Source organism: Mesoplodon mirus, assembly GCF_964341445.2.
Source record: "Mesoplodon mirus genome assembly, chromosome: 15".
NCBI classification, from domain to species: Eukaryota; Metazoa; Chordata; class Mammalia; order Artiodactyla; family Ziphiidae; genus Mesoplodon; species Mesoplodon mirus.
The window spans coordinates 57687976-57711339 of NC_138991.1; the positions used below are offsets into that span (position 1 = coordinate 57687976).

Consider the following 23364-nt stretch of genomic DNA (forward strand, 5'->3'; position numbering starts at 1 on the left):
TAATAACCAACAAGGCCTCAGGCACCAACCCCTGGCTCGCCCTTTCATTTAGAAGGAGGAAAACGTCCATCTCAAAGACTTAAATGTATTATTTTGCTCCAGATATGAAAGAACGAATGCCCATCAGAGACCTGACACCAAGTGTTCCAAACCCTTCAACTTTCACAACCCAGTAACTTTTCACGGGCGAGAGAATTAAATACTTTGCAACTGATCAATACCCCCAGGTCTTATAACCTTATTTTAAAACTCTGCAGACACTGTCAATGAGGTTAACTTTGAATGTTCAGGCTGAGATCCAAATGGAACTGGCTTTTTTACATAATGCTGAGTGAGGAAATCCACGAGCCTTTGGCTCGTTCTATCCCTTAAGTCAGGTTTGATGTATTGAAGTCTCCTGTTCCCTTAGTCTGCAATTTAATTACCTGGAACTTATCTCCTTTTATAAACTGTTACACACTCAGCCCCCAGTTTTTTTTTTTTACCACTTTGCAAGGTTTTCATGGAAAAAAAAAAGTTGCCCAAGAGTCAGAGGAGGAGTCACACCTGTATTCATATCCAGCCTTGTCCTGATTTTCAGGCTGGTAAGAATGACTTGATAATCCCAATGAATGAAGGGCCCTCTCAGCTATCAGCCCAGCTCTGGAGGGCTCCTGACTACCTCCTAACTCTTACCAACTCTGCCAAGGGAGCAAAGAGCTGCTAAATATCCTTCAAGTAAATATTCAAAAAAGAGCTATTTACTCTGCCGGATTGCAAATGGTATTTCATTTATCTTACAAGTAGAAACTACACTGATCTTTGAAATTTACTCAGAAAAGTACATTAGAAGGTCAAAAGAAAAACCTTTTCCATATTTCTAAATTGTTTTTGCAAAGGTGTTAAAAAAATAACCGTGGTTATCACTACTATTATAATAGAAGACTGTCCTTAGGTCAAGTTCTCGTCCAATATTAGGTGCTTATCCTCCCCCACTCCAGGTCCTGTGTTTGTCCCATTTTCCTTCACATCTCCTCCTGAAGTGTTTTTGCAGACCTATAGGCATCCTGGTTTTCTTCGCCAAGGCAACAGCCTTTTCAGGAGTTCAACCAAGTTTAAGTCCAAATTTTGATGATAACAGATGCAGCAATGTAAACAGAGTCACATTATCTTGGCCATCAGCATCTCAGGTACAACGTGCGACAGAGGCAAGATGGAATCCTCCCTTCTAAGGCCTCTTATGTAATGGATGGAGATGACCACAGAGGCGAAGAAAAAGTCTAATCAGCTGTTAGAGCCCTAAATTACATCCCTCTTGGTTGAAATCCCCAAATTACCTCATTGTCACGCAGTTCACATTTGAGCAGCTGATTTTTTCCTGATCTATTATTCTAATCGCCTTTTGGATGTCGATGTTAGCAACCTCAAGCCTGCAGGGGCTCACTGCAGCGCTGCTGTCAGAGACATGACCCAGGGTGGAATTCAAGGTCCTTAGAAGAATCAAGTCACAGGTACACTGAGGAAATAACTGGAAAACATGAAAGAAAACCACAAGATAGCCACCTCTGGCTGTTCTCTCTCCTCCTCCTGTATTTCACAGGGAGAGAGCACCTTGCCCCTCTCCAAAGGGGAAAGGGGACAGGCCGTGCATCTGGGGAGGCTGAGCTCAGGTATCCCAGCTCCTCGGCATCGCTACTCACAGCGGGGTCTTTCCATTTGATCCATAGAATGTTCCCTCATTTCCCTTGTTTGCTTTAATATTTCCCAGACCAAATCTGATGGCAACCTTGGGAATATCAAACAGTGGTGATGACCCCAGTCTCTCAAATCAGATGGCCTGAGCTCAGCCTCCAGATGCTCTCTCTTGCTTTTTTGATCTTGGGCAAGTCACGTCAGCTCCCAGTTTCCCAATCTATAAAATGAGGGTAATGATGACCTTCTCCTTACAGGGATGTGAGGGTAAAATGAGAAAGTGCATGTTGGGGTGATCACAGTGTCTCAAGACATGCCAGTTATTATACTTATTCATTATTTAATAATTATTACAGCCCATTGGAGGGCTGACTGATACAGAAGTTACATAATGAAGGACTCCCAGGACAGGGTTCAAAAATTAATTATTAATTGTGAGAGGGCTCCTTTTTATTTTTTGCTGATTTTTCAAGTCTCTAATGTTAAATGATTCCAACATGGAGCCAAAGGAGAGAAAGAAAACACTATTAACTGTTTAGCTAATGACCAGGACACATCACTTTTTAAGATCACGTAAATAATTAAAAGTAAACCAGGGCTTCCCTGGTGGCGCAGTGGTTGAGAGTCCGCCTGCCGATACAGGAGACACGGGTTTGTGCCCTGGTCCGGGAGGATCCCACATGCCACGGAGCGGCTGGGCCCGTGAGCCATGGCCGCTGAGCCTGCGCGTCCGGAGCCTGTGCTCCACAACGGGAGAGGCCACAACAGGGAGAGGCCCGCGTACGGAAAAAAAAAAAAAAAAAAAAAAAGTAAACCAAAGAAGTAGAACTTCTCTCCATCCCCAGGGACCTGGGAACAGAGGGACTTTGTAGAACTGAAGATAATACGTGAACTTCTGAAGAAAATAAAGGCTCATTGTTGCAGAGACTTTCACTTTTAAATCTGAGCTTGAATGAGCATTGAGCTCTTCTCGTGTGGAATGAACCTCAAGAGGAGAATGGAAGCAATAGGCAGGTTGTTCGAGGAAATAACGGTGATCAAAACACATCTCCATGAATTATCAGATCAGTGCTGAGTCCTAAGACAGCCTATGCCATTATCCATAAAGACATTAGATTATCCTGAGAACAGTTATTATAGGAGAAAAAAAATCAACTGCTCCAATGTGAGCTGTTTAACAATCAGGCAATTCTGAAATTTCAACTGAGAGGAATTTAATTAAAGCTCTAATAGCTGATTCAACTCATTTAGATCTGCTGGCAATTGCTACTGGTTACATAAGAAACCCAAGAAGAAAGATTCCCATCTTTTCCTTATGCTGTGTTTAATCCTGCTGGTAGCCATACGTATGATCCTTTCGGTGCTTCTCTTAGATCACCCAGAACAGAATGAGCTGGGATCCTGGTAAAAAAGTTAGGTTCCCAAGCCTCATCCACATTTACTGATGCATACACTCCAGCGATCTAGGAGTCTGCGTTCATTCACTCATTCATTTATTTTAATTGAAGTATAGTTGATTTACAATATTTTGTTAGTTCCAGGTATACAGCAAAGTAATTCAGTTATTTATATGTGTATTTTCAGATTCTTTCCCATTATAGGTTATTATAAGATATTGACCTATAGTTCCCTGTGCTGTACAGTAAATCACTGTTGTTTATCTATTTTATGTATAATGGTGTGTATCTGTTAATCCCATACTCCTAATTTATCCCTCCCCCCTCTTTCCCCTTGGAGTCTGCATTCTTAATCAGCCCCCAAGGAGAGGTTCTTATTCCTGCTAAAGTCTCATAATCCCACTACCTTCAGTAACTGCATTTAAGACAGTGCATTCAAAGGAAGCAGGTGCTTTACTTTAACACCTGAAAAGCAGTTCTTAGTTTCACTCTGCCAGTGGCTATCTGAGACCCCATGGCACTGAAGATAAAGTAGGTTTGGTCCACACCTGCTTTTCAGCAGTTTTATTGTAGAAGCTTGTTTGAACGTACCATGCAGGGGAAATCTGGGGTGCAATGTGACATCTGGTTTCAGCAGACTCTAGCTGTCTTGAATGAACTTTAGATTGGGTTTTGGTTCACGAAAAAATCACTAGACTCAACTGCAAACTACTCCAGATAGAGCACATTTCAACTTAATATCAAGTCAGGGTTGTGGCTCAGACACCTTTGTTGTAGTTTCCAGGTCAATCAAATTCAGATCTACTTTTGGCTTCGAGCAGCAACCGAAGACACAGAATTACTCATGTGTAAGCCTGCTCTCAGCTCTGCATTTGCATGCAGAGGCATGGAAGTGATGCTAACCGGTGATGCTATTTATGCTAAATACGGACTTTAAGTCATTTTAAACTTCCTTCATGGACATTTATCTTATGTCCTTTAGAAGACTTTATATTTCAGGTGGAGAGAAATTGGCCTCCCGTTTGCTTTGTTTTTCTCCTGAAATGCATCTTCCTGAAGAGTTAATTACTCACATTTTCTCCAGCTTGGGAGTAAATCCCTGCTTATTATCTGGAGTGAAATGTTTTCCGGTGTTTTGCACATGTGAAGTGTTTGTTTTAAGACCTGTTTCCCCCTTGGTTATGAAATCACTCAATGAGCTAACCAGGGCCAGTCAAGCTGGAGCACAGGCAGCGTGAACTCTGCTTTCATTGTTGGTTTTAATAAATTTCATCTCTGATTTTTAATTTTACAATCCCTATTGTCTTGTCTCCAAGGAGAGGATCTGAGTAAACAGGCAACTCTCCTCTTTTAACTTTGAATTCTAAGTAAAAATTGATGCCGTGCTGCCTTCTGAATTGAGTTCAGTTCAGCAAATATTTATTGAACTGGAATGTGGTGAACACTGTATTACAGCCAATGTGGGTCATGTTGTGTGAAAGGCTGGCCAGGCCAGAGATTCTATAATACAGGGCAAACTGAACCCTTAATCCCCACCCCCATACAGATACACAATCGGTCTCTAAGTTGTATTGATTCCACCACTTTGGGATCCCGTGAGTTCATGCCCCCTCCCCATGCGGCCCTATGCCAGACTCATCCAGATTAATGCAGCTGCCTCCTGACCCATCACTCTGCCTTCAGAATCTTTTAGGCACAAACCCTTTCTCTGCACTGCACTGGGAAGAAATGTCCTAATATGTCAGACATTGTATCCCTCCCCTGATTAAAAATCTTCAATAATCCCCATCCCCATCCCTCTACACAAGTCCATTGCCCTACGAACAAAGATGGAACTCCGGAGCAAAGCACACACAGCTCTGCTGGTCTGGCTCGTGGTTGGAAGTCAATTCCTTAAGAAGCATCTTTGGTTTCCTTGCAGAGCAGGAAGCCCTCTGCTCCAGCAGTATCCTGTGCCCACCCCAGCGTGTCAGTTACCGCATTTATTAGCTCACGTTATCTCATGGCCGGTGTGCTTTAGCTCCCCTTCTCTAACCAGACTAGAAAGTCTGAGCACTGGGACCAGCCTGCACTGTTCACAGTTGTAGCCCCAGAGACTCCTGCAGTGCCTGGCCCAGTGTAAAGCCCTGGACGCATGTGTATTGAGCTCATGAATGAACAAGCGAGAGAATTCAAGGGAAAAAGAGAATGCTCAAAACCGCATTCCAGGTGGAGTATTAAGCTGCAGGGGAGAGACGGTATTTGAGCTGTACCTGGAAAGAATGGGTAGGATTTCAGTCATTGGAGAAGATAAGGAGAGGAATTTCACGTAGAAGTAGTGCAGGCAAAGGCGGGAAATAGGTGTCATTCAGGGTGTGTGTGGTGACAGTGAAAAGTGTATGCGTCATTGTGGCTTAGTATTGTGCGTGTGTGTAGAGGTTTGAGTGTAGGTGTGTTAGGCATGTGTGTATGTGTAGTACGTGTGTGGAGGTGAGTGTATATATGTGTGTATTGTGAATTCAGGTAGGTATGAGTGTAGCTGTGTGTTTATGTATAGATGTATAAATACATGATATATATATATGTGTGCATGTGTACGGGTTTGAATCCACTTATCTGTGGAGTTTTTTTGGTAGTAAATACTGCAGTACTACATGATCCCCAGTGGGTTGAATCCGCAGATATGGAGGAACCATGGTTATGGAGGACCAACTATATCTTATACACGAATTTTTGACTGCGTGAAGGGTCAGTGCTCCCAAACCCCACGTTGCTCAAGGGGTAACTGTATACACATATGCACATACATATATACGTACATACACATGTAAGTATGTGTAGGTGTAAGCGTATGTGTGTTTGAAGGTGTAGATGTATATGTTTTAGTGTGAGGGTGTCTATAGGATGTACAAAAGAGAAATCAAAACAGTGATAGAAAGAGAGGACAGAGTGTATTGAGGTTGATGGGATCTATACTGTAGGGTCCATTAATGTAAGAGGAGCCTGATTGATTCTGTGGGCAGTATGAGTCATGGAAGGATTTGAGTAGAGGTAGATCTATGATTTTGGTGTTTAGATATATGTTTTTAGGGAGTGGCTTGGGAGAGAACAGTTGTGAGGTGATTTTAACTGTCTCTTGTAAGCATTTTGTGAATAGATCAAATACGATCAAGCACTCATACCTCTTTGAAAGGAGAGTCACAAACATCTATTAACCTCATTTCTTCCAGCCTCTTGCAGCCTCTGTGACGTCGCTATGGATGTAACCAGACCTTAAGGGATGAATATTAACTTATGACAGTTTCTGGAGATGAAATTATCTTTGCTCTGAGAAGACATTGGCTGAACGTTTTGATAAGTAATCACAGCCCTGTCACAAAACACTTCCTAGGAGCTGAAGAGGAATTAGCTTTCTAAAAGCACAGCATTTAAATTTTATTAGTAAGAACAGATTAAAAAATCATTACAAAGTTAATTTCCCCTTTCTACACTTCTTTTAACAAAATCACTTTTCTCCATTAGAGGTCAATTATTTTTCTTTGTCCTCAAAACTTCAGTTTATTTGCTGAAAACATTTAAAGGTTTATCACCAAAATCCAGTTTATTTTGAAGATAAAGATTTTTTTTCTTCTCCCACACAGCCTAGTTGGGGGAATTTGGGACTGTTTTCAAGTCCAAAATTCATGATAGAGATAAAAATCATCTGCCCACACCTTCTTGTGTATAGGGTGTTTATAAGAATTAAAATAGTGCTAAGAATAGTGACTAATAATCTCTGGACCTAGAGATTATCATACTAAATGAAGTCAAGTCAGACAGAGAAAGACAGATATCATATGATGTCACTTATATGTGGAATCTAAAAAAAAATGATACAAATGAACTTATTTACAAGACAGAAATAGACTCACAGACATAGAAAAGGAATTTATGGTTACCCAAAGGGAAAGAGAGGGAGGGATAAATTAGGAGTTTGGGATTAGCAGACACAAACCACTGTCATCGAATGTTACAGACTCTGCTAAGTGTGGTGTGTTCATTCAGTCCATCAACACCTATCCAGCTGTGCCAGGCCCTGAGTTAGAAGCTGTGGACATAGAAACCAACTAATATACATATATATTAATATATATAATATAATATATATATATATATATATCCCTGCTAGACTGAGGAATCACAATCTAATGAGTGAAACATACACAAACACATAGGTTGTTGAGGTATAATATTGTTAAGCAAATGAAAATTAGGTATTTAAATCAAATCAGGGATTTGTGAATGAAATGTTATGATGTCTGAGATTTCCTTCAATATAATATGGGAGGAGTGGTTGGGAGTATAAATGAAACAAGATTGACCATGAGTTAGTCATTAATGAAGCTAGATAATAGGAAGATGGAGATGCATTCTAGTATTTTACTTTTGTATGAGTTAAAATTTTTCCATAATAAAAAAAAAGAATGGAAGGGGCAAGAAGCTTCCACTTTTGGGAAAGTTATCTATGGACCCATGTTCATGATGATTTCTTCATTTCTTTTTCCATTCTGGATAAGAGACTAGATTAACTCTTACGGCAAATCTCAACTCCTTAACTGGACCTGCACGGCTTTGCATCATCTGGCCCCTGCCAGCCTGGAGGGCTCTCCCTCTGCTCCCTCTATCGCCTCATCCACTCATCTTGGATTTCCAATCTCAGCTTAAGTGCCACCTCTTGGGGAAAACTTACGTGATTTCTTTCCCCCTTTTTCCAGTCTTAGACCCATATTTTGTTTCTCCCCCCCAGTTTGTATGATGTATATTTTTATGTGGTTATTTGACTCAGTTTGTCTTCCCAATCAGCATAAAGATTCCTTGCGAGTAGAAACTGTGCTGCTTGCACTACAGCACCCTTAGTGCCTAGCGCGGTGCTTGGCACCTAGTAGCCACTCAGTAAATGTTTATGGAGTAAACGAATCTCTATTAAGCCTGTCTACAGACTCCAGACTCAGTTCTGTTGTCCTTTGTAAACAGGAACATGGGAGGGGAAAGCGAAGGATGTCTCTTTCTCCCCTATCTGGTATATAAAATCCTGGAGCTGAGGTTTTTGGCGTTTGGAACAGGAGCCTGTCAGACTCAGAGAAGGAGCTCTCAGGATCTAGGGCAGTGTTTACACAGCAGCTTCAGCTCCTAATCGAGTTTTCCCACCCACCACTTGCTTCCACCCTCCTTGGCTGACCCATGGGTGCTTACTTAGACGTGTTGGGAAGGGAGAGAGGAAATTAGAGGAGATTTAGGAAGTTATTGCACTCTGGGAACTCATAAACGTTTGCAGCCTCTCTCTCCATGAGTCAGCCTTGGGCTGGAACCTTTGCCTGCCTCCCGTGGTGTAGGGTATGTGACATGGTCAGTGACATCACCAAAGATTCTGCTGGCTAAACGGGCTTTGCCTCTATTTATGTTACCTTGGGACTTTAGGAGCTGTCTCCGCAAGGAAGAAAGGGTCTTGGAGCAATAACATGATTACTGCAGATCAATCAATAGAAACACTAGCGGGAAAGCACCTTTGCATTCACATAGTTCCATGGTATAGCTCTGGATCCACCACTTACTAGCTGTGCAAGTTTGGGCAGTTTACATAATCTCTCTGTGCTTCAGTTTGCTGAACTGTGACGCTGGAATAATAATCCTTACCACGTGGAATTTGTAGGATTAAACTAAATGGTAATATTGGCACATTTCCTGACTACACAGACATGCTCAAAAGTGACATTGTTATAAGTATAGCATCAAATGCTGTGGTGGAGATGGGAGCAAAGTTCTCTATCACCAGGGAAGACAGGAATGCTTTTACAGATTAGGTGATATTTGAGCTGTATCTTAAATGCTACCTACAATAATAAAATAATAGCAGCTGCCATCTATGTTACATGTTAAGTTCTGTGCTCAATGCTTCAAGGACATTTTTGCCTCATTCAAATCTCACTACAGTTCTGAAAGCATATCCTGTTGCAATCCACATTTTACAGATAGAGAAAGCAAAGCTCAGAGAGGTTAAGCAACTTTCCCAAGGATTCTCAGCTAATGGATGAGGCCAGGATTAGCACTTAGTTCTGTGTGACTCCAAAAGCCATTGTCTTACCCACTGAACTGCCCAGGCTCTTTTGAAGGCTATGTTTGAGTTTTCTAAGGGAGATGAAAAAGAAAGAGATGGGTATAACATGTTCCAAAAGGAAGAGCTTGGATATCTCTTTATCTATTTGCATGTTTATTATCATTGGCTTGGTCTTTGTCCGGCAGCTGACTAATGGTTCCAACAAGGCAGGAATCGTTCTGTTTTATCCCTCATTGTTCCCGGGCTGGTGTCAGCATGCACATAGCTGGTGTTCAATAAATCTATGTTGAATGAATTAAGAATTTGATGGGCTCCACATTCTCTCCAGGCTGTGTTACATCACAGCCTGAGGAGATGGACGTGTTTGCTTGACCAAATTACTCTACTGCCCTTCCTAACTTAAAAAGGAAGGTATCAGTGAAGCTGAACAGTTTTGTAATTGGCCACATGGCGTGTTTCTCTACAAGCAGCAAACCTTTTCCAGTCCAAATGATGATGTCATCTTCCAGAGCACTGATTGCCTTCTCTCCTGCCACATATCACCTCTCTTGGTGTCCAGTGTGTCTGAATTCTCTTTAAGGGCCTGAGATTCATTTCTGCTGACACTTACATTACAGGAGGAGAGGTGAGTGGGTCACATGAACACAGACAAGGCTGGACTTGGCACTTAGCTCTTCAGATGAGGTATTTTCCTTGAGGTTTGTGTTACAAATAAAGCGTTGCCCTGTGGTGTCGAGCAGTTGCACGTGGGAACGGGAGGAGGAAGCACAAAGTGCAATGCTGGGGGCAGCTTTCTCCCAGTGTGTGTGCGAGAGTGCCAAGAAACTGTCAAATAAAATTAAGGTTCAAAACATACAGCCTTAATTTGATTTCACTAAGATGCCGACAGCTGCTTGGAGGGAACACAATCGATTCTGCTTTGACAGGTCTTGATGTACAGTAAGCAGTGAAAGTCTCCACTCTGTGCTGGATTAATAAAAATTCACCTTAATTTCAACTTAAATAGAACCGTATCTGAGCTCGAAGGGAGGCTTCTCGTCTGCCCACCTGCTCTACCCCCTTGTTTCTCAGGCCAGTCCTCCCTCTTTCTTGCTCTTGGACTTCGTCTTCCTCTCCCCTTTCCTCTTTTTCTTTTTCTTAGCACTTTTAAAATCTCTCTCCCTCTCACTGACTCTCTTCCAAACTTAAAAGGGAGAGTTTGGAGTCCTTACTACGTGCTGAGCTCTGCCCTGTATGCTTTTCTCGAATTGCCTTATTTAATTCCCACGACATCCTTATAAAGTAAGTGGAATTGTGTCTATTTACAGATGAGAAAACAGATGTTCATAGTGATTAAAAACCTGTCTGGGGTTGTACAGCTAGCAAGTGGCAGATGTGGGGATTCAAGCCTAGACCTCTGATTCTAAAAGTCCTTGCTCTTTTTGACATTAGTGGCCCTGAGCTCTGGCAAAACATCACAATCACTTGGGGATCTCCAACGGCATCAGTGCTTTGTCACCACCCCCGTATTTATTAGTCTGGGGAGAGTCCAGGGCATGGGAGCTGCCCAGTATTCTGCTTTCCTCTGTCCTCATCTTTCTTAGCATACAAACAGAAGTGTACGTTGAGGCAGGTAGCAGAAAAGCCCTGAAGATGATGGGGTTCTTCTCCCATACCTCTTACGGGGGAGGACTCACCTTTCTGGAAACCCGTGGTGCAGGAAAGCACAGGTGTGTCTTTCTCTTTATACTGCAGGTGGGCAAGTGGGAGAACCAGACCCTGAGCCTGAGGCACTCTGTGTGGCCCAGATACAAGTCCTTTTCGGACTGTGAGCCAGACGACAACCATCTGAGCATCGTCACACTGGAGGAGGCCCCCTTTGTCATCGTGGAAGACATAGACCCGCTGACTGAGACGTGTGTGAGGAACACTGTGCCATGTCGGAAGTTCATCAGAATCAAGTGAGTCCAGGGATGCTGTCGGTTGAATGTGCCCAATCCTTTACAATAGCCTGTATCACTGATAACAGTGGTATCTCTACAATAATAATAGAATGTAATATAAAATATACTCTATTATAATAGGTGCATATAAAAATAGATTTTTTAAAAGATCTGGAGCTACACCAGGTGGTTTGCATTCATTTGATTCCAACAATGGCAGTACGAGGTGCATGGTTTTGCCCATTTTAAACATGATACAGACTGAGTTATGAGAAGATTAAGAAGCACGTTCAAAGCCACTCAGCTCGTAGATGGAAGAGGCAGGACTCAAACACTTGTCCATCTGACTCCACCACCATATTCTTAACCAGTATGGTGAATCAACCCTCCCCTTCAATCTTTCCTAGAATAATTATTTCTTTGGTATTTTTCTGGTTGCTCCCTCCCCCAAACCATATCTACCACTTCCTTCCACCTCTTTTCTATTTCCCAGATCCAAACTTTTCAGAATTTTCAAAACTTCTCTCCATTTTGGGGTCAACATCCACCTTACAAGTGACTTTCTGATGTGCTTAAGGTGGAGCTGATCTCCTGGGGATCTCCTAGGTCACCAGCAACAAACCAGCATTGCATCTAAGTCATTTCCTCTTTTATTACGATTGAAGAGGAACTGACATTTTTTATCAGATCCCCTGGTGAAGGGTTCTCCCTAATCTATAAACCCTTTGGAGATACATAAAACTTCATGGCCAAGTCCAAGGCCCTGAATTTTGTCTTTGTAATGCAAACATAAACACAAATACCACCCTTGTGGAGGATTCACAAAAGGAAAAAGCCTACCGTTGGATGGAAATCTTTTTTTTTTTTTTTTTCCCTGAGTGTTTTCTGATTGCCTCCTTTCACCTTGACAATTCTTGCTTGCCCTTTAAGTCTTAAGCACTCCCTCCACAAGCTAGGTGAGTTCTCCCTACTTCCACAGTACCCTGGCTATGTCTCTATGTCTTAATCCGTTCAGGCTGCTATAACAAATTACCACGAGTGGGTGGCTTAAACAACAGACATTTATTCCTCACAGTTCTGGAGGCTGGGAAGTCCACGATCAAGGTGCTGGCAGATCTGGTGTCTGATGGAGACCCTCTGGTTTGCAGATGGCTGTCTTCTCCTCACCTGGTAGAGAGCAGAGGGAGAGGAAGCAAGCTGTCCTGCTCCTTCTTATAAGGGCACTACTTCCATTTAGGAGGGTTCCACCCTCGTGACCTAATTACTTCTCCAAATACCATCACGTTGGGGATTAGGGTTTCAACCTATGAATTTGAGGGGAACATAAACATTCAGTCCATAGCACTCTCTAGCTATCTTTCTCACTTGTTTTTATGGCTTACAGTTTGTCTGTATTTCCCCCAGAGTATTATCTGCCTAAATATAGGGAACATGGCTTATTAATATTTGTGTCTTCAGTTACAAGCACAGAATATGACACGCCAATGTTGATGACATTTGAACGGAGGGTGAATGGATACTTTTCCTCCCACATTCCAAATTCCAACCTAAGTTCTTATTATACAAGATGCAAATCCCCATGGCTCAGTGCTTTGGATAAAGATAATTTTTTAAGAATATGATTGCTAAATGTATTATGAAGGTGCATTTTGGTTTGGAGAAATTTTTTTATCAATAAGCAGCATTTTTGGAGTTGAAATTCTGATAGATTATTCAGTAAATAATCATCAGCTTTTTTTGGAGTCATCAGCCTCTTTGGGGTTGAAATTCTGAATAGATTAGTCAATAAATAAATACACATGAAGCATAGTTTCTGTGTTAGTCACAGTGCTGGGCATGGGGGATGCATCAATGAACCGGGAAGGATCTTGCAGTCAAGGGGTGCACATGGTTAAAAAACTACTCAACCAAGAAGGGAACAGGGCAGCTCCACATTAGGATAAACCCTGTGAAGGATCTGAATAAGGTGGTGTGATAAGGGAGTCACTTGAGGTATGTGGGGCTCCTGCAGCTCACACAGATAAGATTTAAGGTGACATGTAAAGGAGGAGAAGGAGCCAAACATATGAAGAACTGGGGAAAAGCCACACAGCTAGAGGAGCAGGTGCAAAGGCCCTGTGGGAGGAAAGAGATTGGCGAGTTTGGGAAACAGAAGGAAGCCTAGTGCAGTACTTGGAAGTGATGAGCTGGGAGAATGACAGAAGGGGTTATGTGGGAAAGTTGTCAAAGAGGTTTTGACTTGGGTGGGTGTTCTTTGAGCAGAACTTGGTCAGATGAAGAAAGCAGAGTGGCTGGCACAAAGCTAAGAGTATAACCCCACTGCGGCACCTCCTTTATGATAACCATATCTTCTCTGATTCAATAGGGCCAATCAAGTAGGGCATCTTATGCTTCACACTCAGTCGTTGGAGATTAAAATCTTTAAAATCAGAAGACTTGGAGCTGAAAACAATAGATCACCAAGTCCTGAGTCACATTGGTCTGGAGGAAATGAACCTCCAAATAAATTACTGTCTTTAAAAGAATTGACTTTTCAACTGAAGAATAGAAACAGATTAACAAGTTCAAATTAACGATTTGGGTTCCTGTGGGAGGGGGTGGCTTGCAATTTTCCTTTTCCCACTTGGTGACATGAGAATCGTACTGTGCTTCTAGGTGAAATTAAAGTCTTTGATTTACCTGAAAGCAATAGAAAATTACTGGGATCCAGTAATCCCAACATTAACACAGATTAGATCAACTGCATTTCCTGAAGGTAACATCTTTGAGGCAGGCTGATTGGTTCCAAAAAGGATTCCTGTTGGACAATATGATTGTGTTTGTTTTCTTGGTGATATTCTTTCAGGGAAAGCCCTTTGTCTCTCACTTCTGGTAAATGGTGGGGTCTTGAGGGCACACATTAGTCTTCTAAAAAATCAGGTAGTAGGAAATGGGCTGAGAAATCAGACTTTTCTTCTTACCTGTTAGTTGAGTGTTAAGACGTGAAGAGTAAATTGAGGAAAAATTACCTGTTTTGATATGTAAGGATAAATGGCTATACTGCCAGTTAATCCCCTAAACTGTCAAATCATTGGTGAAAAGAGAGGAAATATATTTTTAAGCATCTATGTGAGAGGTGCTTTAGATACCTTATTTAATATTTCCAACTATCCTGCAAGGTAAGTATCAGCCTTCTCAATGCACGAATAAGTAAACTGAGGTCTGTGAATGAAGAGACCTGTCTGAGTTTCCATGCTCGTCAAGGGCAGACCCAGGATGTGAAAGCAGCTCTATCTGACTAGCAAGGCACATCCACTGGCCACACTGGGAAGTTATAGAGCCAGAGAACTGATGATTTATTGGATCCCTTTCCCCATATTTGTTTTTATGAGTCTCCCTTTCTTTTGGGTGGTGGTGGAGAGCAGAGAGATTACATGGGCACCATTTCTCAGATGTCTGGGTAGTTGTCATACCCCCTCCTCCACACACACACACACAACACACACACACACACACACACAAGGTTTGTGATAACAACCAACAAAAGTTCCCAATATGGTCTGTGTTTCCATAATCCCCATGATAAATTCAACTAGTACACTTTCTGCTTGTCTTTTTCATCCTGTGTCCCCAGCGTCTAGATCCATGTCTTACACAGAGTAGCTGCTCTGTGTAGTAGTGGGTGCTTGTTGGGTGAAAATGCATCAGTGACAACTGGTAACTAGAATACACCTAGTATTAGGGGACATGGGGGGAATAATTAACTCATAAACTGGCTGAGGTTCCAGTGAGGTCAAAGAAGCAGATAGGTCACTTTATGGCTATGACCCTGAATCTTAAACCTGGGGTACTTGTAACTCCTGTCCACACTCTCCCAGGAATCTTGACCAGGTGAAGGAAGAGGCTGTAATAGAAGAAGGGAAGGAGCAGAGAGTGAAAGAGCTGCAAATGGAAAGAGGTGGTAAAGAGGCATTGATGCACGGCCTATAGTGGCCAAAAAGAAAAAGAGAGACTTTGATTTGGGCACATTTTTCAAAGAGCCACAGATACCAAGATGAAAATCATATTTGGACATGCCATTAATTTAATGTACTTAGGACATATTTCTATCATGTTTATGGCAGTTGTAACTCCACCTTGACCCTTTCTGCTCTGGGAAACTGGTGGAGAGAGGGCAAGTCCCTACTTCCTGTTGTACTACAGAGTTAAGTCCACCAGTCATCATCTGTAAATGCATGCGGATGTGGCCTTCCACAGCCCCCCCAGACTGAGGGCAGAAGTGTCTGAGCAGTTGTCCAGCTTCAAGGCTGGAGAGTGAAGTCTCCATCGTGGTCCTGGCTGGCAGATGCAGGTTGGTTGAGCTGAGCTCAGAGACAGGATAGGAGGGAACAGCGGTGAAGACAGTGATTCAGGATAGGTGATCTGTGATCCTGAGATAGAGAAAGTATGAAAAAAGGTGTCATTCTGCACCCCACTTCCATTACTCAAAGTTATATTGTCAAATCTATCCATATTCTTGGATATAGATATATACCAATGGTGCTTAATGTGTGTGTGTGTTTATCCAATTATATATGTAGTATATACTCACTGCAGATAATCTTTTGGGAAAAAAACCTAAAAATACGAAAAAGATAAAAAACCATTTCTTACCATTCTAAAATAGCTCTGCTTCATATTTCATTGTTTTTCCATCCAGATACTTCATAAGCTCATCTGTTTTTATATAGCTATGACTATTCTGTATGTATCACTATGTAACCTACTTTTATCATAAGATATGGAAAGGTAAGTATTTTCCTATTATCCTGTTAGATTTCCATAAACATCATTTTAGTGCTTAGATAACAATTCCGTATGTAGATGTGTCAACGATGGAATATTGAGACAGCACATATCCTATGAAATACGTGACTCAGCATCTGAGCATGGTACTAATGGATGCCCCAGGGCAAGGTGGAACCAAGTGCAATGCCCAGAGAGGTCTTGATCTTCCTGTAGCAGTTGTTTAAATAGTTTTTGTTATCACTTGGGAAGACCCCTGTTTCCTTCCCTTTTAAAAGCATTTCTGGTTTTTCTGAGTGTCCTTTGAGTATGACTTTGTCAAGTAAATAAAACAAAGTGGCTGGCACAAAGCAACAAATGTAACCTTGGTAGATTATGATAGGTTTTAAGACAGCAATGCTCTCTGTATTTTAACACGGCTTTTTCCCGCTCAAGGACATTGCTATTTAATAGTGTCACCTTTTACACTTCCTCCACGTAGGTAGGGAGGGAAAATGTTATGAGTGAGCCTTCATTTGCGAGATGACTCGATCAAGAGACATTAAGTCCACAGACTCTGGCACAGAGTAGACCCCAGGTCTCCTGATTCTTAGCTGATAATTCTTAGTTTTCCTCATCAAGGAGAGTATCTTTCCTAAGTAAGTAAGGCATCCTTTCTTCTTCCCTTTGGTTGCCAACCTCTATTTTCAGTGAAAGGATAAAGCAAAACTCTCCTTGTTCTGAGAATTTCACATCTTCCTCTCCTCCATTTTCCAATAAGTTTTTATAATTCAGTTTAGATTAGATGACTAAACTCTGATCTAAAGAGGTTGTATGTGTTATAAGCTTTAAAAAAGTAAGAGGTAGTAACTCTCATCTGTATAATGGGGATCTGAATACTACCTAATGAAGAAAAATGTTGTGCAGATTAATCCAACAATTAGTATAAAGCATTTATCACAGTGCATAGCAAATAGTAATTACTCAAGAAACGTTACCTGTTGTCATGATTACTGTCATAATTAAGAACACTTTCTACTTTTGCTGTCATAAACTCACTGAACGTCCTTGTAAAAGCCGCTTCCTCATTTTGGGCCTCAATTTCCCATGTGAAAAATAGTAGAAGAGTGTAGATAATGAATGTGAACACATTTTCCAGTACTAATACTCTATCATCTTGGGATTTTCTCTACAGCAATTCAACCAATGAGGGCATGAATGTTAAAAAATGCTGCAAGGGGTTCTGCATTGATATCCTAAAGAAGCTTTCAAGAACAGTGAAGTTTACCTATGACCTTTACCTGGTGACTAATGGGAAGCATGGCAAGAAAGTTAACAATGTGTGGAATGGAATGATTGGTGAGGTAAGTTATATTTTCATCCCAAGGGCCCTCATTCAGACTTAGGGCCCAAGGTCCTCAGGGATGGTGGGAAGGATGAGTAAAGGGACGGTTCTTTTTGTTGCCTTGTGTCCAGGTGGTCTATCAACGGGCAGTCATGGCAGTTGGCTCACTCACCATCAACGAGGAACGTTCTGAAGTGGTGGACTTCTCTGTGCCCTTTGTGGAGACGGGAATCAGTGTCATGGTTTCAAGAAGCAATGGCACTGTATCACCTTCTGCTTTTCTAGGTATGTGAACTTCACAGTCACTATTGCTTTCCTACAAGGAATTATAGGTATTTTGTCTTGTTTGCTCGAAAGACAGGACCAGATAGGATCTAGTTCAGTTCCAGGTAACCACGTCAGCATATTGAAAGCATGTTGCATTTCAATTACCCCAATTTTCCCCCAGTTAACATCTTTCATTTATCTTTTATTTATTTATTTATTTATTTATTTATTTTTGGCTGTGTTGGGTCTTCTGTGCGAGGGCTTTCTCTAGTTATGGCAAGCGGGGACCACTCTTCATCGTGGTGCGCTGGCCTCTCACTATCGTGGCCTCTCTTGTTGCGGAGCACAGGCTCCAGACGCGCAGGCTCAGTAGTTGTGGCTCACGGGCCCAGTTGCTCCACGGCATGTGGGATCCTCCCAGACCAGGGCTCGAACCCGTGTCCCTTGCATTGGCAGGCAGACTCTCAACCACTGCGCCACCAGGGAAGCCCTTTCATTTATCTTTAACTTGGAAATAGCTGCTAAAAATGCAATCACATATTCAGATACCACCCTTGATAGTGTAGAATATAGATTAGTAGATAGATTGCTTAGAGCCTTGAAAGCATTTAAAAAATAAACCTGTCTGTCCACAGTTAATTTAAATCAGCTCATAAACTTTTATTTAGCAGCCACATACCCATCCTCCATCCCTCACTAGAATGACAGTCATTTATCTACTGGATGTAAGAGTAAAAATAATGATGACTGTACAATGATTTATGCCAGTGCTCTGATAAACAAAACAGAAGCAGTCTGAAGAGGATACACTGTTTTAAAATTAATGGAATCATATTTTAAATGTGACTATCCTTTAAGCTGAATGGTTTATAAGAGAAGAAATTCTTCTTACTCTCCTTTTAACTGTTTCCTAGGTTTATGTTTTTACACAAAAGGTTTTTATTTTTTTTTTATTTTATTTTTTTTTATTTATTTATTTATTTTTTTTTCTTTTTGCGGTATGCGGGCCTCTCACTGTTGTGGCCTCCCCCGTTGCGGAGCACAGGCTCCGGATGCGCAGGCCCGGCGGCCATGGCTCACGGGCCCAGCCGCTCCGCGGCATGTGGGATCCTCCCATACCGGGGCACGAACCCGTATCCCCTGCATCGGCAGGCGGACTCTCAACCACTGCGCCACCAGGGAGGCCCAAGGTTTTTATTTTTTAAAGCAAGGTAGTTCTGTTTTTTTCTATCATCTGGTTTTCTTTAGCAGCTATGCATTAGGTAGCTTGGCTGGTGTAGCTGAAACTGCATGGAACATAGCCAAGCATTTTTAATTTTTTCTTTAAAGGAAATCATTGTGTTGAGTGTTTTGTCATCATAAATAGTTTTTGATAGTGACTGTCTTGAAGATCATGGGATTCAGATTAACTTCCCCTTGGCATTCCCATGTCAGTGGGTTTGTCCCAAATTGGGAAGGTTAAGACAAACATTGACCCCTAGAAGGAAACTGCAGGAGAGAGTGAAAACAGTTAGATTAGGGTCAACTGATTTTCTTACATTTTTCCAAAGACAAAAAAACTTTGTTTATTAGAGAACTAAAACTGCAGACTAGGGCCCATTTGTGGGTGCCAGCTCCAAGCCCATAGCCTTACTCTTCCACTGTCTTCATTTATATGTGGTGTTAGCATCCAGTGAAGCATTCTATGCTTCATTCTCATGAGTGAAATGTTGACTAACAGGATTTTGGATACTGCCTTACTCACAGAGACATATGGATTTACTGTTTTCATTTTCGATAATCCATTTAAGCTGTTGAAATCCTTACCACTCACTGGATTTGATTTTGCACTCGCTTCCATTTTTGTAACCTTTGTTGGAGTAATGTGGACCTTGACAAATACATACCTCACTATGTTCCTTCTCTGCCTGTGTCTGATATGGATAATGATGCCCATATCTTAATAAGGGAGCCTCACTGGATCATGAAAAATACTGCTTACTGACAACACAAGCAGAATGTTAATAATTATTGGATATACTCTCACTCATAGTCACTCCTAATCATCTTTTTCCCCATTCCCTGTTGGAACCTTTAACAGAGATCTTTGGTCCTAGAGATTGGAGGAAGGGAGTTCGTGGAAGAAATGGAAAGAGAAAGTTGTCCACTTATCTTCTTAGTGAGCTAGAGAGAACTTTTCGTCCAGTTCAGTCAAAGAGGAAAAAATATTTCCATTGACTTGTCTCATAGATATGAGTCACTGATACTGAATCTGGCCTCAACCCACTTTCCCTAGATTTTTATCTTATCTGCGTTAGTAGAACATTTCCATAAAAGTCAAGTATTTTTGCTAAATTTAGCTAAACCTCTTTCCCCCCTACTCTTCCTACTGTATCTTTAAGAATAAAATAAATTGTAGCCAGAGGAAGCTATTTTCAAAGCTGTATTTACACAGAAGGCTTAATATTTTTCCTAGTCACTAAATTACATCCTTATTCGATTGATTGTGCACCCCCTTATTTACGGTCATTATCTGCAAGTTTTTGAAAGGCATAATGAACCATGCTAAGCTACATTTTTCCATTCACTGGCTCAGTCATCTGGAAGAGCCAAACATTCAAAATCTGATTGCCTTGCTCTTCATTATTTCCTATTCTCTCTCCTCCGCAAAATCCATTAACTCCCATCGGAAACACTTGCAGGTAATGCCTCTGAGCTTTTGTATAAAAATGTAACCAGAGACTCTTCAAGGACAGAGATGATGTCTCTGGCGATATTTCCATTCAGTTAATTCTTAAGACTTTCCAAGTAGGTTGGAGTCTTCGACCCAAAGAAATGCTGAGCTGGGGTCTCTTCTAGATTAAAGTTCCTTCACGGACAGATGTTGAATCTGTCGAGTCTGTCCAGTAGAGGATGTAATCCAGAGCTATCTAAAAATATTTCTGGGTCACATCGTAGACACTACAGACAGTAGCTCAACATTGTTCTAATGACTTTCTTTGTGTGTGTGTGTGTGTGTGTGTGTGTGTGTGTGTGGTGTCTGGGAATAGCCATCCTTCATGGCACTCATAGGTACCCAACTTACTAAAACCAGAATACTGCAGCAGAATCTCTCTGCCATCCTCACAAGTCAAGGGACAGATGTTGTCACTTCAAAGTGAGAAAACATCTGGGATCAGTTTCTTAATCAGTTTCCATCTGATTTTCTGACCAGTTAGAGACTAGGACACATCAAGTGCCCAGTGAAGTCCACTGAAGGCTTACAGATTCTGACATGTGAGTACAAGAATTCAATAAGGATTTCCCGTAATATTTTTAATAATGTCATCATAACCTGCAGAGAAAAGGAGTTGTCAGATTAATAAGTGTGTGTGTTTTAAACTAGAACGCCTTTTTCAGGACCCTGGACAGCACACCACCACCACCAATTCTGGCTTTAACCATGGAACCAAGCAGCTATTCCATTTAATTTATTATTTGTATGCAGTGTGCAAAGCACACCACCAAATACTTTACATGTATATGCTCCTTTACTCATTACAATGATCCTCCTCTGCTGAGACACACTATGCCATCAGCACATCCAACTTGGAGAATTACTTTAACATCTCTGTTTTTGAATATTAAGTAATTTTTAATCTCCTAATTATTCATTTCTTTCTCCTGGATACACCTTACTACCAAATTGCTGTGATTTCAGGGACACGATATTGTTTGTACTCAAGTTAAATTTAACTAAGATAAATTTCAGTTTTAGTCTCATTGGTTTCTTTGAGCTCATCTTGGCTTATTTAAGTCAAGTAAGTTGTCTTGGTACCTGTTGCTTCTTAAAGTATTTGCACTATCAAAACTGCATTACGAAGTATTCCTTCAGGTTTTAAAATTATCCAGTATCGTTAAAGCTTCAGACATATTAGTTTCTTATTATATATTAAGCTCATTACATTGGAATTTGTGATGAACTCTAGCTGTGTTAGGTAGTCACAGACTTTAATAAGAAGGTGGCCTGCTATCAGCCTAGTTCTTTATTATTATTACTAGCTTCATCAGAAAAAAAAACAATTTAAAAATAATAAAATGTGTACTATTCAAGAGGTATTATTGGGCTTCTTATATTTTATTCTTAGAAAATGTTTGCTCATGATGAAAAGGATTATAAGTTCATTGGTGTCCAAGGGCAGTTTCTTCCCAATGATGCAATCAGGTGGAGCTATGTTCATTGAAAAAATTTTAGTCTCTGTTGATTTTCTAGCAACTATGTGTCATACATGGATAAAATGGCTCCTTTCAGCTCACTTTCATGTCCTCAATCAGTTTGAATAAAAATGTTAATTTGTTTTACATAGTATCTCTTACCTTTCTAAAGTGATCTAAGATTTAGAACTTTCTGTCTTGGCCTGCCCTTCTGAGACACCCACATGAAAATGAACTGATGAAAACTATTTTTAGGGGAAATAACCATCTATCCATCTACTACTTCATTGCCTCTATCTTTAAACGATGCGTTTTCATTGAATTCTCGTGTGAATGTAATATCCTCAAATGACTTTTCAATTGCGTTTAACCATTACCAACTTCGACAAGATTTTTAAATTGTAGAGATCTCATCTGTCCGAAGCAGTAGGTGAAATGGAGAGAGTGGTAGTATTGGGGGCAGACTATGACATTCCAATATTCCTGTCAATCCCACAATTTTACAATCCTTTTCTACCAGGTTATAATTCTCCCTTTACTTCTAGAATTCCTGCACGTCCTCCCTCCAGCATGTCAAAATGAAAATGAAAATAAAAATAAAACTCATGCTGATTTTCAGGTGCCTTATGTTTGACTATTTGAATCTAGTCTTGTTTCTCTTTGGTCCCCTGGATGATTCTATAATTACAGAGGACCCTGTAGCCTCTTTATTTGCATTTTAACTTTCTCCCTTGGTCTTACCATTATATTTTGTTTTTATTATCCTTGACCTGATTTGTAAAATGTCATATGCTTTTCTGTTTTTATCCTATGATGTGCATTCTTATAAAACACCTCAAATATTTTGTAGAATAGAGAATGATTTAAACATATGAATAAACAATGACTAGCTTCTTTTGAATGATCAGAGTGGGTTTCTCAGTGAGTCTGCAAATGGACCTCTAGGCTTCCTGCTAGCCCTGGTTGTGAGGAGGCGCTCACTGACCATGTTTCCATCCCTCCGGCCTGTTTACCTGCAGAACCATTCAGCGCCTCCGTCTGGGTGATGATGTTTGTGATGCTGCTCATTGTATCCGCCATAGCTGTTTTCGTATTTGAATACTTCAGTCCTGTTGGATACAACAGAAACATAGCCAAAGGGAAAGGTGAGACTAGCTTCATAAGCATGATTCAAAGTCAATGCTATGTAATTTACTTTCAATGAAGAGTTCAGATTTAGAACACATTATCCTATATTGCCTTGCTGTACCATCGTATAAATCATGCTGGGTCATTGATATTACTTGCAGTGCCATACAAGTATGGGTTATTCCCTTCTACTGAAAAGAAGGATAAAACTTAAAAATGAGACATTTTAATCTTGCTATAATGTGGAGTCAGTAGTTAAGTGAAAAACTACTGATATTTGCTGAGAAAGCATATTTGAAAAAGTTTTCTGGCAGTTTTCAAAATGTGCATCAAAACAAATGTTAAAACTACTAGTGAGTCTCAGCTTCAGTCTATGCAGAGAAAATGGTTTTCTAGAATCTAGGTTAAGAACATTCTCCAAACTACCGAATCATGCTCACATTCGTTTGATGATAAATATATAAATATATGATAACATGGTGACTTTCCCCAAACAGTTACATTTTCCTCTTGACAGTGCCTGGCCTTAGTGCATTGTACTTGATAAAGTGGCAATCAGTAAGTAGAAAATTGAGTTGGGATGCATTCGTTGGCCATAACTTTTTAAGAGGCTCCCACACGAACCATATACATAAACACATTACA

The 23364-nt window shown here is 40.9% G+C and overlaps 1 protein-coding gene across 1 annotated transcript in view; it reads left to right on the forward strand.

The window, feature by feature from the left end:
* Positions 1-23364, forward strand: part of GRIN2A (glutamate ionotropic receptor NMDA type subunit 2A) — a gene marked incomplete at both ends in the record, with an annotated part of 368989 nt that overhangs the window by 272217 nt on the left and 73408 nt on the right. The window contains 4 exons of the mRNA XM_082645645.1: positions 10876-11081; positions 17002-17170; positions 17283-17436; positions 22611-22736. Of these exons, the coding sequence (XP_082501771.1) occupies positions 10876-11081; positions 17002-17170; positions 17283-17436; positions 22611-22736 (655 nt within the window). The remainder of the gene's footprint in view (positions 1-10875; positions 11082-17001; positions 17171-17282; positions 17437-22610; positions 22737-23364) is intronic.